This window comes from Staurois parvus, unplaced genomic scaffold, assembly GCF_062004578.1.
Source record: "Staurois parvus isolate SC_StPar_1 unplaced genomic scaffold, SC_StPar_1.0 ptg000361l, whole genome shotgun sequence".
Taxonomy (NCBI): domain Eukaryota; kingdom Metazoa; phylum Chordata; class Amphibia; order Anura; family Ranidae; genus Staurois; species Staurois parvus.
The window spans coordinates 3081168-3094728 of record NW_028318157.1 but is presented as its reverse complement, the minus strand read 5'-3'; the positions used below and the strand labels follow the sequence as shown (position 1 = coordinate 3094728).

Here is a 13561-nt window from a genome sequence, read left to right as displayed (position 1 = left end):
TTTACCTAATTTTTAAGAGGTTTATACACTGATTTTTCACAAATATGATGTTTATTCACCTATGTATTTATAATTGTATTTATTCAGCGCTGTATTTGGCAAATATTCTTATTCATTATTTATATTGCTTAATTGTGAGTATTATTTAAGGGACAGCACACTTTATAATGCATATTTTAGGTAAAAATTAGAAATAAACTGAAGGAGATTTAAACATTTGCACCAAAATATATCAAAACTCTATAGTAAGTAATATACAATAGAGTTACAATTTAACATGTTACGTTATAGTGTAATGATAGCAGTAGCAGCAGAGATTCTTACTGGCAGAATGATCGCTCAACATTTTATCTTTATTATATGTCAAATCAAACATGTGCATGTAGCTCCTTATACGTACTCTGGTGCTGTAACACAGAGCATAAAATATCGCTTTCATGGCCCTCCAATATATGTCACTTAACAGTATACTGAATTTTTTCTACTCCTCCTCACAGCAAAAAAAATAAATATATATATATATATACACACACACACTGTTTTTTATTTTTGTGCCAGTTGTAGATTCTAAATCAAGGCTGATGCTTTGGACAGCCAGTAGGGTACATACTGTGCGTATGCGCATATATATATATATACGGTATATGCATGCGTATTGTATGTACCCTACTGGCTGTCCAAAGCATCAGCCTTGATGTAGAATCTACAGCTGGGGAGATCTTGGCACTAAATAAAAGTTCAGATCTGTGCCATTCAATCCCTGGCACCATTAGTAAACAATACACACTTTTCAAGTTACAAAGCTGCTGTGTAGATTAAACGTTTAGTATGTTGCATAGCACTTCAATATGGTGTCTAACTATGCAGAGTACACACAGGGACCTTACCTCTAGTATGGCTCTTGGCAAAGCTGGTGTACAGGGGCTAGAACTGCTTCCAGATCCAAGTCTACCATGAGCTTGTTGTATAAAGCCGGTCCATTTCACATGGCTTGGATCAGCATATAAGGGTTTTTTTTCCAGTATCTAAAAAGTAGTCTATTGTTATTACATGTCATATTAACTTAAAATATCCTCATACACACACTAGAAAAGGACGTATCCACACTGTAAAAATGCTCTCAGTTCCTGCCAATACAAGAAGTTATTGGAAATCTCACCAAGGGAGATGCAGACAAACCTAAAACCACAAAGTAGAGTAAGTGCTGGTTCACATTGGAATGCGGTGCTGGAAACCTGCATTCCATGCATGTTTCCTGCACCGCAATCCAAAAGCACTGAGTGTGCAATCTGCTGTGGGTGTCAATAGATTCCTAATGACAAACGCAGTGCATTTACCTGCACCAGATTACATGGAACAGCAGTACCATGACATCCAGTTGCAATGTGTTTTTAAAAGTAGTACATGCACTACATTTTAATGTGATCCATTGCAATTTAAGCCCATTCAAATGAATGAACTGAAAATTGCATTGCACTAAAACACATGAACATGGAGAGAGTTCCTGTGCAATTTCTGGTGTGAACTGGAACGAAGAGGTTTAAAATGTTGATAATGTTTTGATGGCTTTTCATGCCTTCCTGTCGCACTTCCAATTTCTTGTATGGACATCACAGGGACAAAAAGTTACTTAAAATCTCCCCAATGGTCCACAGTAAAAACCAAAAATGTGGGAGAAAACCATTTTCCTTTTGGTGTAGTAGGTTGCTGCATAAGAACTAAACATGTCATGCCTGATTTACCCACAACCAAACTTCTTGTGCAGCAACCAAATCTCTTGTGCAGCTATTGTAACATGAACATAGCATGATGGCATATGGGTTTTGTGTAGTAAACCATTCCACAATACATTAAAATATTCTTTTTTTAAAATAAAATTATTTCACAATAATATGTTTACTTTGATTATTCAAATATATTTTGGGGTGTCCCTTTGATCCCATTAAAATAGATGGGACTCTGTTTTACTTCACCTTTTATACCCCTGCTAGGCAACCCTTTGTCTATAGGTGCCATTTTCACTATCCTTTATTGGTGGGATGAGCAGTACAGAATCCACTATACAGATCCATATAACAAAAACTGCTTACAACAAGCCTATGCTCTTAGGAGAGCACAGTACAGAACAATAAAATTAAACCTCCTCAAACAAAAAACTTGATAAGGTGGAAAAGTCATCCCCAATAAAAAAAAAAAAAAAAAAAAAAAAAAAAAAGAGGTGGAAAAACCGCACACGTAGCACAGATGTCTGCAACGGGGAAGGCAAATAGTAATTCTTATGCTGGATATACACTATGCGAAAAATCAGTTGAAATTCCAGTGATATGTATGTTCAGACAATTTTCCAATAGTGGGTGAAAATTCTCAAATTTCAAAGACGAAAAATTGATTGAAAAGGTAAAATATTTTTATTGAATAATCAAAATTTGTATGGCTAGTGGCTTTCACACGTGCTAAAAATCGTTCAGTTTTTCATGTCTATGTACAAGAAAAATTTAACGTATAAGTAATCAAGTTTGTTTATAACGTACAATCCAGATTCCAAGATCAGTCATCTACACAAACAAAAATTATACATTCATCTAGTAGGGCACATAGTATATTTTTAAGAACAGGTTGCCATTTATTATAGTAATTAAAAAAATTTAAGCAAAAATTAAGTAAAGACAAGGTAAATGGCTTTTCGCAAACATTATTGCAACATTTTTTTTTTAATTCAGATAACAACTGTAAGGTCAAACTTATTTCATCACTTCCTTTCTAATGTGACCAAATCGAACGATAATTTATGTCCAGTGACCAATTTTTATCTTTCAAACTTTGGTCACTACATGATGGTAGTATCTTTAAGCAATATGAACAATTTTATGCATAAAGTAGGGCTGGCATTAGGGTAGTATGAATTTATTTAGTGTGAATGTATATATCAATAAAACTAGGAACTTACATCATTAATGGGCTTCACATTTGGATGGTTAACAGTATGATTTGTTGGTTCTACATGTTTCCCCATATGATCATGCTGGAGAAATAACAGCTGAGTCTGATCTTTGGGCAGTGTACGGTGAAATTTTCTTTGGCTTTGCAAATCTGTTTTCTTAAAAAACAAACAAACATGGCAATATTACGTATGCTATTTCTGCTACAACAAATAATATTGATTACGACAATCTTTTATACTCTTGGCCAAAACATTTTCCAGTTTTAAATTAAGTAAGGGTTTTTTATTGCTTTCTGGGTCTCTGTTGGGGAAATTCATCCTTCTATTTTTCCCTTTGACCATTGCCAATAGTAACCCTAACATTATTCTAGTGACAATTGTCAAAGCTATGCCTTCATTTTGAAAAGATATATTAGGGTTTATTTACTAAAGCTAAAGTGTACAAAATCAGGCTTACTTCTGCATAGAAACTGATCAAATTCCAGGTTTTATTACCAAAGTTTTAACTGGGCAGCACAGTGGTTAAATAGTTAGCACTTCTTCCTGGCAGTACTAGGGTCATTGGTTCGAATCCCAACCATGGCACCACCTGCTTGGAGTTTGCATGTTCTCCCTGTGCCTTACTGGGTTTCCTCCGGGTACTCCGGTTGACTTCCACACTCCAAAGACATGCTGGTAGGTAAATTGACTCCTGTCTAAACTGGCCCTAGTATGTGTATGTATGAATGTGAGTTGGGGACCTTAGATTGTACACCCCTTGAGGGTTAGGGACTGATGTGAATGAGATAGATGGAGATATATATATATATATATATATATATATAGTGAAGTGCTTCGTAAATTGACAACGTTTTAGAAGTACCTGAGATAAATAAACTGAACAAGCTGAGGTTAGAAGCTGATTGCAGAAGTGAGCCTGATTTTGCACTCTCCAGCTTTAGTAAATAAACCCCATTGTGTTTCCATTAAAGGAAGTGAAGCAAAATATCTCTAATGGCACACAAATGGCAATTGAAATTGAGGTAGCTTCTTACCTTTTTAACCATTTTACCCTATACTAAAAATATACATATTGTCTAAAGTTTTAATTTAATATTTTGATCTTATGACTGATGTTCCTCATGTATGAAACGCATCATTAATGACTGCACAATATCAGGGTCTTGGGTAATATGCATTATAGCCTTCACAATTGAGAACTTCCATTAGGAGATTCTTTACATGTCAACGAATGCAGCTGAAGTTAGAATCAGCTTGAACAGGAATAAAATGGTTTTATAGAGTCCAATTTTTGTATTTAAAGTGGTATTAAACCCAAAAACTAAAATCTATAATAGTTTACCAAATCCTTAAACAAACATAGCGGTTGTATTTGTTTTCTTTTTTAGGCTTTTCCCCCTTTATTTTCACTTGGTGGTCCAGCTAGTAACACAATGCCCATCTTAGGGTGTCCACTCCACTGGAGAAGCAATCACCTTTGGACAGCAGCATTGTCAATATGGGAAGAGGGCAGTGTTGGTTGCACTAGTAGATTTACATTGATTTGACTAACAAATTAAAGATGAACTCCAGCTATTACGTTTTAAGCATTACACCATCGGTTTTCTTTTTCTGAAAGTTTTTTACATAAATAATTAAACTGACCGTTGTAAGCACTTCTGTCAGTGTTCAAGTTAAAATAAAGTCACAGATACTTGCTTTATTTCCAATGGTCTGGCACCAGCAAGGTCATTCTCTGATGCCAGCATCTTCTCCCCAGGTTATTCCAGGTGCCAGTCTTCAAAAGTTTTGATTGGCCGGACTGGGTTGACATCACTCCCATGCATATACGGGAGTGCAGTCAACCTGGCACACTTGAAGTGTGCCAAAATGTAAATTGAGCTGTGCATATGCAGGTGTTTCTATCAAAAGATTACCCCTCTATTCCTGTTCCAGTGAAAAAAAATTGATTTTCCTTCACTTTCAGACCTTGTGACAATAGTCCTAACCCTGGGACACACAGGAAATATTAATTTCCCCATTAGAGACACGGACAATAAAAATTTCAACACATATTCTAGCCTTTTTTGCTGTACTAAACAAAATAATGCCTTTAGACACAATTATGTACTCTAGCATAGAGCATGACTGTTATTCACAAACATCTTCCTTACCATTCCAGGTATAGACTTTTCTGTTGGGTTGCTTCTTCCATCTGTTTTCTGTAATATATCTTCATGCTGCAGTTAGAATTAAGACACTGTAATACTTTAAAGCATTTAGACGTTTTTTGAAGGAGTTCTGCATACCAACCATGTACAAGTTTTATAAAATCACCAGGCTTCAGATTTAATTAGAAAGCTAAGGTTTGTGTGTCTGTATATATAGCATTTTTTGTTTTAGATAGAGTAGGAAGGATTAGAACTCCTTTCAAGTTTTTGTTACTGCTTGTCCCTGCTGGGCAGGTTCACCCTCACTATTTTTCCTAGTGACCAATATCTAATGAAGAATACAACCCAGGGGTCGCGTTACTAGCTAAGGGATGTTATTGGAGCGATCTCGCTGCTGAGCTAATGTCTTCTGATAGGGGGACCGTCCCTCTGCCAGAACATGCTGACCAGACAGCCATTGGCTGCAAGTGCTGATTGGATGCTGGTTTTCCAGTATGACCATGCAATAAAAGCCAGTCATTAGACTGGCTTCTGTCAGACAGGCTGCTATAAATACGGGCCAACTGTCAGCTGGTTTCTGTTGAACCAGCCGATATGTACCAGCCTTAGGACAGAAAGTGATTAAAAATCCATCAGTTAACCATTCTCACTAGAATCAAATGGTGGCAGTACATTTTCCAAAGATGACACTGATGCCAATGGCAGCTAAAAAGAAAATTACCCTCACTTTGTAGAGACTTCCACTCATTCACTGTCACATCTGCAGAATACATAAAAGAAACTCTTCAACATGGGCAGCAAAAAAATAAAATGATGGGGGTGGGGGGGGGGGTGGGTTATTTACCCTTCTATACTCTATTCATAACAAACGTTTTGGCTATACATACACTTATAATTTATTTTTATTTTTTTTTGTCAAGCAAAGGTTTATTGAGACAAAGGTCAAGCATACAAATGAACCAAATGTTCCAGTTTCCACAATACAGTGTCTAAGACTGACTGACTGACTCAGGACATGTACACATCACAATATCATGATCCGCCAAGTGTCCTCACAGCTGTACAAAAGTAAATAAAAGGATATTCCTGCAATTTTTACTCCAAACACATACTATGAAATATCAACCCAACAAGTCTATCCATAACCATTTCCACCAGGTCCGAGGCCTGGAACATCTAGCCAACTACGCCATACTCTATTAAACTTGGTGATCCCCGATGTTAAAAAATAACCCGCTAGTACCAGAGTGTAATAATCCTAATTAAAAGGTATGCGCTAATAACAAACTTATACAAAGGTGTATATCATCATCCAAAAAACATTAGTGTTTTAAATAAATTATAGTGTCCAAACATAAATTAGCGTCCAAAAAATATATATATATCTTCAGTGACTTGAACCAATTGTGAAAATTCCAACACCAAAGGAGATTAAATGAACTCACCAGAGCTAATGGCTGGTCAGATTATAAACCAGCAACAGCGCTTGTGCTCTGGGAGCAATGAGAGCATGCAGTACACTCAGGGACAAAAAAGAGAACATAATGGTGCAATACGTTTTTTTCATTTATCTCTTTAATAAAAAAGGGTTGAGATACAGTTAACGCTCACCGCGGATCTCTCCCATACAGCACAGAACCTTGCTGTTCTGTGCTGTATGGGAGAGATCCGCGGTGAGTGTTAACTGTATCTCAACCCTTTTTTGCGATTGAAGCTGGTGTCTGTTGGACACCTTGTTTGTGAGTTTCCTTATACCTTTTTTATTAAAGAGATAAATGAAAAAAACGTACTGCATGCTCTCATGGAGGTATGAGAGAGAGTGGAGAAGTTCATCATAAGAGCTTGGGCTGCAAAGTTGTTTGTCTGTGATTATTATCTGGAAGTATCTGAAACATCACCATATCTATTTGGACATCGGGTTCATTGCTCCCAGAGCACAAGCGCTGTTGCTGGTCTATAATCTGACCAGCCATTAGCTCTGGTGAGTTCATTTAATCTCCTTTGGTGGTGGATTTTTCACAATTGGTTCAAGTCACTGAAGATATATATATATTTTTTGGACACTAATTTATGTTTGGACACTATAATTTATTTAAAACACTAATGTTTTTTGGATGATGATATACACCTTTGTATAAGTTTGTTATTAGCGCATACCTTTTAATTAGGATTATTGTTGCCAAAATTTATTTTGAGTGGGATATGCTGCTCACATTTTGGTGTTTTTTGAAAGTGGCGCTTTTTTCTTTTTTAATTTGGTACCAGAGTGTAATATGCTCCACCCATTCTTTAAGAGTGACACTTTTTTATTTTTAATAACAAAGTTTTTTATAAATGGGCTTTTTGGCATAGCAGTTGTCTTTTTCTAAATAAAATCAGGCAGTACTACTATCCTATAGTTGCATAGTTAGTCTGGCTGAAAAAAGACAAAAGCCCATCCAGTTCAGCCATAAAAAAAAATAATAATAAAAAAAAAGTTATAATCCTATACCCACAGTTGATCCAGAGGAAGGCAAAAAAAACCCAACAAAGCATGATCCAATTTGCTCCTGCAGGGAAAAAACTTCCTTCCTGATCCCCCGAGAGGCAAATGGATATTCCCTGGAGCAACTTTACCTATAAATGTTAGTATCCAGTTATATTCTGTGTATCTAAGAAAGAATCCAGGCCTTTTTGAAAGCAATCCACTGAGCTGGCCAGAACCAACTCTTGAGGGAGTCTATTCCACATTTTTACAGCTCTCACTGTGAAGAAACCTTTCCGTGTTTGGAGATGAAATTTCTTTTCCTCCAGACGTAAAGAATGCCCCCTTGTCGTCTGTGATGACTTCAGGGTGAATAGCTCTACACTGAGTTTACTATATGAACCACTGATGTATTTATACATGTTGATCATATCCCCCTTAATCTCCTCTTCTCAAGAGAGAATAAATTCAGTTCCTCTAATCTTTCCTTACAGCTGATCTCCTCCATGCCTCTTATCAGTTTGGTTGCCCTTCTCTATACTTTCTCCAGTTCCCCAATGTTCTTTTTGTGAATTGGTGCCCAAAACTGAACTGCATATTCCAGAAGAGGTGTTACTAATGATTTGTACCGGGGTAATATGATATCTCTCTCTGGAGTCTATACCTCTTTAATACAAGAGAGGATTGTGCTTGTTTTAGAAACCGCAGCTTGGCATTGCATGCCATTATTAAGCTTGTAATCTACCAGAACCCCCAGATCCTTCTCCACCATTGATTCCCCCAGTTGTACTTCCCCTAGTATGTATGATGCATGCATATTCTTAGTCCCCAAGTGCATAACCTTACATTTTATCAACAATAAACCTCATTTGCACATAGTTGCCCAATTAAACAGTGCATTGAGGTTGGCTTGAAAGTTGAAGACATCCTGTAAGGACGTTATTCTACTGCACAGCTTGGTGTCATCTGCAAAGACTGAAATGGTATTTTTAATCCCAGACCCATATATAGGATAATATGTTGTAAGTGGTACAGTGAAAATGAAAATCATAACTTCAAAAACCAGGGATCATGCACTACTGTTGTCTTTACTAATGGTAGCACACAAGGATTTAATGTATGTGAAAACAGTGCTGTGGCAGAATATGCTCACAATAGTCAATACTGCAAGTGCTAAGGGGGATATTTTAAATGCAGTGAATGTAATTCAATTGCTGTAAATTAAAACGCATGCCCCAGGAGGATTTACGATCACACTCTGTGTATAAATATGCCCTTAAGAGTATGTTAGTTTGAAGTGCCAGTCCGCCCAATAGTAACATTTTAGTTGCCAACTGACTGAATTCTATTCTATTTTTTAGTAACTTCTACTTTTCCAGTTCAGCCCTACTCATTTAGTCTTCCCGCTGCAGAAATAAAATGCTCTGTGTACCCTTTTCAGTCTTGTGAATAAAAATGGAAAAAAAAACCATATAAGGAGTGAGATCCCTATTGGGAAACGTTCTTCAATGGGTAAATCGACAAAACAAAAGGTTACATTTTCTGACTGTGTGTATTGATATCTGTGCCTTCCTGGTTCTGGTTTACACCATGCCCCACATTTCTAGCTCAAGTCACTTAGGAACAGGAAATTGGGAAAAATATCCCTGATGAGGCCACAGACAGAAAATAAAAACTTGCAAAGATGTAAACCCTCCTCACTATTCAAAGCTAACAAAAAATAAAATTTGTGAACTTCTATGGGTTCCAATGGATAATTTGAGAAGACCCTGTCCTCACTAGATATTTATAAGTAAAGTTGCTACTTTGGCTAAGTAAAGGTTATGGTGGTGGAGTGTGATGGACCAAGGTTTGGAATATGATGAACATTGCAAAATTAGGCTTCCCACCATGTCTTGCCATCACCACACAGTGTATAACTGACATCTTCAATATTCACTTTATTAGACTAACCAGAACCTTGTGCTACAATTAAAAAAATAAATACAAGGAAACAAAATTACAATAGGTATATATAATACATTATTTAATGAGTGATTTTGTGTGCTTCTTTTCTTTCAAAATGCTTCTATCAGATGTGTGAGCTAGGTTAGCTATATAAACCTTGTCCATTTATGAACATAATATTCTTCAGGGCTGAATCCCTGCCGATCCAAAGACTAACCCCTCCTGTATTTTAATCACTTTGAAATATTCACGTGTCTTCTACTGTGACTTTCTATATATTGCTGAACTTTATACTTTTTAACTTTACAAAGTACAAGAATGCCTTTCAGAAATATTTTGACATTTAAGTGAAAGACTTGTTTGTTTTCTGATGTACCTACTGTGTCTAAAAGTGACTAAACTTTTTTTTCTGTTCTCTCATTACAATCCTACTGTTAATTCAATGAGAAATGGAAGACGTGCAACCTGTGCAGGTGCACTCTGTGCTATCCTGAGGGAGACAGTGCCTACAGCTGAATTTGAACCCCTATCAACTTAATAAAACTCATTTTAATTGGAGAGAATGAAATCCACATACAAGGCCTATCTTTTGGGGGTGATTTGAGGTCTTTAGAAATATCCAACTTTGTTGGACAACATTCCACTCTCCTGAGTACTCACAGCATAGACTGTATTCATATTAGATCCTTTGATATACAGGTGCTATCTAGTATAATTGATACCATTCTTTTCATGCTCCACAATGTCACTTATGACCCTACTTTCTACAATTGGTGATAATTTTGCCAGAAGAATCAACAGTTGTTGCATGCTGGTCAGAGGTCTGGAGCTAATCCCAACAATTTGGATTCATGAATTCTGAACTAGATATACAAGTTGGCATGCCCTAATTCAGGTGAGTTAAAAATCGGCTGATATTTAATTCTCTCATATTTTTGGTTACTATGGTTAACATAACTTAAAATGCCTGCTTCGCTTTGTTGAACAAGCCAGTTGAGACTGTCCCCAGGCACACACAAACTTTTTATTTACTTTGTTTTTGGCAGCCAAAATCACCATTGCCATGGCTTGAAAAAGCCCAATCATTGATATAGCATTAATGAAGCACAAGCTCACTTGGATTGTGCTTCATGAAAAGAATGTGAGTGTCCTGTGAGACAAAAGAACCACATTTGACAAAATATGGACCCCCATGGGTTACTTACCTACAGGTCCCGAACGGACAGAACTGATTCCTGGGTTGGTGTGAACTGGACTTCTGGACGGACTAGTCTTCTTTTTTTTCTCTGATTCTAATCTCTCTAATTCAGTTCTTTCCAGTTTCTAGCTGGATAATAAACGTTCCAAGGTCCACTCTGCAGCCCTCACATCATCTGGAGCTCTTGGATCTAATCTTGGACACAGACCAAGCCAGAATTTTCCTTCCTCAACAGAAAGTTTCTTGCCTATGATCCCACACATGGACCCTCAGATCAAAATGACACTTCTAAATTTGCTTCTGCATGAATGTGCTAGGCTTGATGGTAGCCTACTTTTGAGGCAGTCCTCTTTATCTAGTTTCAATCCACTTCACTTTAATCACCTTACTAATGATGTGGAACAGGAAAATTCAATCCTTGGTTTGACAAATATTTCTGTCCAGTCAAACAAAGCTTTCCCTAACATGGTGAATCTCCAGTGACACTGACAACAGATGCTAGCATTACAGGTTGGGATGAAGTTTACACTTCTTGATGGTGCATGAGACAAGGTCCCTACAGGAGTCAAAACCTTTCATAATTATTCTAGAAATAAGAGCCATCAGATTATCTCTACAGCATTGGACTTCTATTCTGCAAGGTAACCTAGCCAGGGTACAGTCTGACAATTCTACAGCAATAACCTATATAAACCATCAGGCAGGCACCAGAGCTCAAGCTGTCCTATAACACACAGGTATTCTACTCTTCTGGGAGGAATCTTACATTCTCTCTGACAGCCACAGATCTGGTGAGGACATATAGCAGATGGACGTTCTAAGCTGTCAAGACCTAGACATGGGGGAGTGGTCTCTGCACTACAAGATCCTTCAAAATCTGTCAAATGTGGGGAAAACCAGATGTAGACTTCCTGGCCACCTGGATCAACAACAAGCTGAAAAGATTTATGGCCAAGCCTAGGGATCTTCCAGCCTTAAGAATTGATGATCTAGTGAATTCCTGAGCCCCATTCAATTTTTTTGTTATCTCTCCTCTGTTGAACATCCTTCCTCAACTGCTGGGGAAGAAAGAGGAGGAAAGTGTTTGGCCAGAAAGATGTGGTAAGCAAACCTACTAAGACTTCTGGTGGATAAGCCACTTCTAAACAGACCAGTAGTACTGGTCCCAAGACCCCCTATTCCATCCTGCTTCTCAGTAGCTGGCTTTAACAGTATAAGTTTTGAAACCCAGGTCCTAAACGATCAGGGTATTTATGACTTTGCAGTTCCCATCTTATTCAGAGCAAGAAATCCAACTCCACAAGTTTATCATTGCACATGGAAGGCTTACTTTGCCTGATGTTAGGATAGAAAGCTGAGTCCTAGGGAATACTCTTTTATCACTTGCATTTTGGTCTCTCTTCCACCCTGGACCCAAATACACTTATGGGTCAGGTTTGTGCTTTTATCTATTTTATTCCAGAAACCTCCTGCTTCACCTGCCTTGCGATCCGTAATCAAGACTTTTTTTATTCAGGGATTGCTCATAAAAATCACCAAATTTGGCCTCCTGTGTCACCGTGGGATCTTAATCTGGTGCTCTGTTTTTTAGAGAGCCCCTTTTGAGCAAATTGCAGACATTCTATTGGAAGACCTCACTTGTATAGTTGCCTTCCTGGTGGACAATACATCTGTGTTGCCTGTTTCTGAGTTAGAAACTCTTACTGGTAAACAGTCCTTTCTTGTTTTGCACAAAAAGACAAATCTGCAAATTGATTTGAGAGACTGAAATCTTCATTTCTACCCAAGGTGATCTCTTTTCCACTTCAATGAGAATACATTTCTTCCTTCCCTTTTATCCTGCTCCAAAATATGAAAACGAAACCGCCCTATGTTGTCTACCTTTATGGTGTGGTAGGAATTTTAAAGGGGCAGGTGCCACCAAAAAAAATGGCATGGCGCCCCCCCCTCCCCCCCAATCAATATCAGCCTCTCTTAATCCGAGCATGCAGAATTTTAATGCTAAGGTTTGGACTTAACCTCAAGTTCATCATCCCCTTAAAGCCCCTGACAGGCAAGGAAAGGGGCACAGCCTCACTACCCCTAAATTCATACAAGGCCACATGCCCTCAATGTGGGGGGAAGGAGAGCCATGTTAAAGAGGACAAGGGCTTCCTCACCACAACCCTGGCCCAGTGGTTGTGGGGGATACAGGGTGGATCTGCCTCCAGATATCCTCCTCCCCCATGTGAATGAGGAGTACATAAAAACCCATTGATGTGTCAACCTGTCCACTCACACTGCTCATCCACCACTAATGAAAGCTTTCTAGATTTGTCATTGGGTTTCTATGCAAGGGAGTGGTGATATGTGACATTGACCAAATATGGACATGGCCATATTTGATCAGTGATGTCACCACCACCCTGCTCCTTTTTACTTGCATGGCTGGGGAGTCATGATCATGTAAGGAAACTGGGTCGGTGACAATGCTGGTTGTTGGGGATTCAGTGGTGGCTGCACCTGCTGGCATGCTTAACCACTGCTGACAGCAGGAAGATGTCATGCATAATAGCAGTAGCGAAACTGCTATTATACATTATGTTCACCTCCTGCCAAACAGGTGAATGTTTGGGAGTTTTAATGCTAAGGTTTGGACCTAACCTCAAGTTCATCCTCCCCTTAAAGCCACAGCCTCTGTTCGCAAGGCTGAATTCCTTTTTGTTTTTGTGGGCTCTTGTAAAGTGCATTCTGCTTCCCACTCCACCATTGCCAGGTGGATCATGCAACTTATCACCAGGATTTATGACCTATCAGACCCCATTTTACAAAGCTGTCATCATTTGGATGCTCAGGCTTTGGCTGCTGCATCCTTTTGGCAC

The 13561-nt window shown here is 38.1% G+C and overlaps 1 protein-coding gene across 1 annotated transcript in view; it reads right to left on the bottom strand.

Annotated features, from left to right (window-relative positions):
- The window catches only part of NRK (Nik related kinase), a 335992-nt gene that overhangs the window by 154490 nt on the left and 167941 nt on the right, over nucleotides 1-13561 (bottom strand). Inside the window, exons 14-16 of the mRNA XM_089684925.1 lie at nucleotides 5095-5160; nucleotides 2948-3097; nucleotides 888-1025 (exon numbers count right to left, since the gene is read on the bottom strand). Of these exons, the coding sequence (XP_089541051.1) occupies nucleotides 888-1025; nucleotides 2948-3097; nucleotides 5095-5160 (354 nt within the window). The remainder of the gene's footprint in view (nucleotides 1-887; nucleotides 1026-2947; nucleotides 3098-5094; nucleotides 5161-13561) is intronic.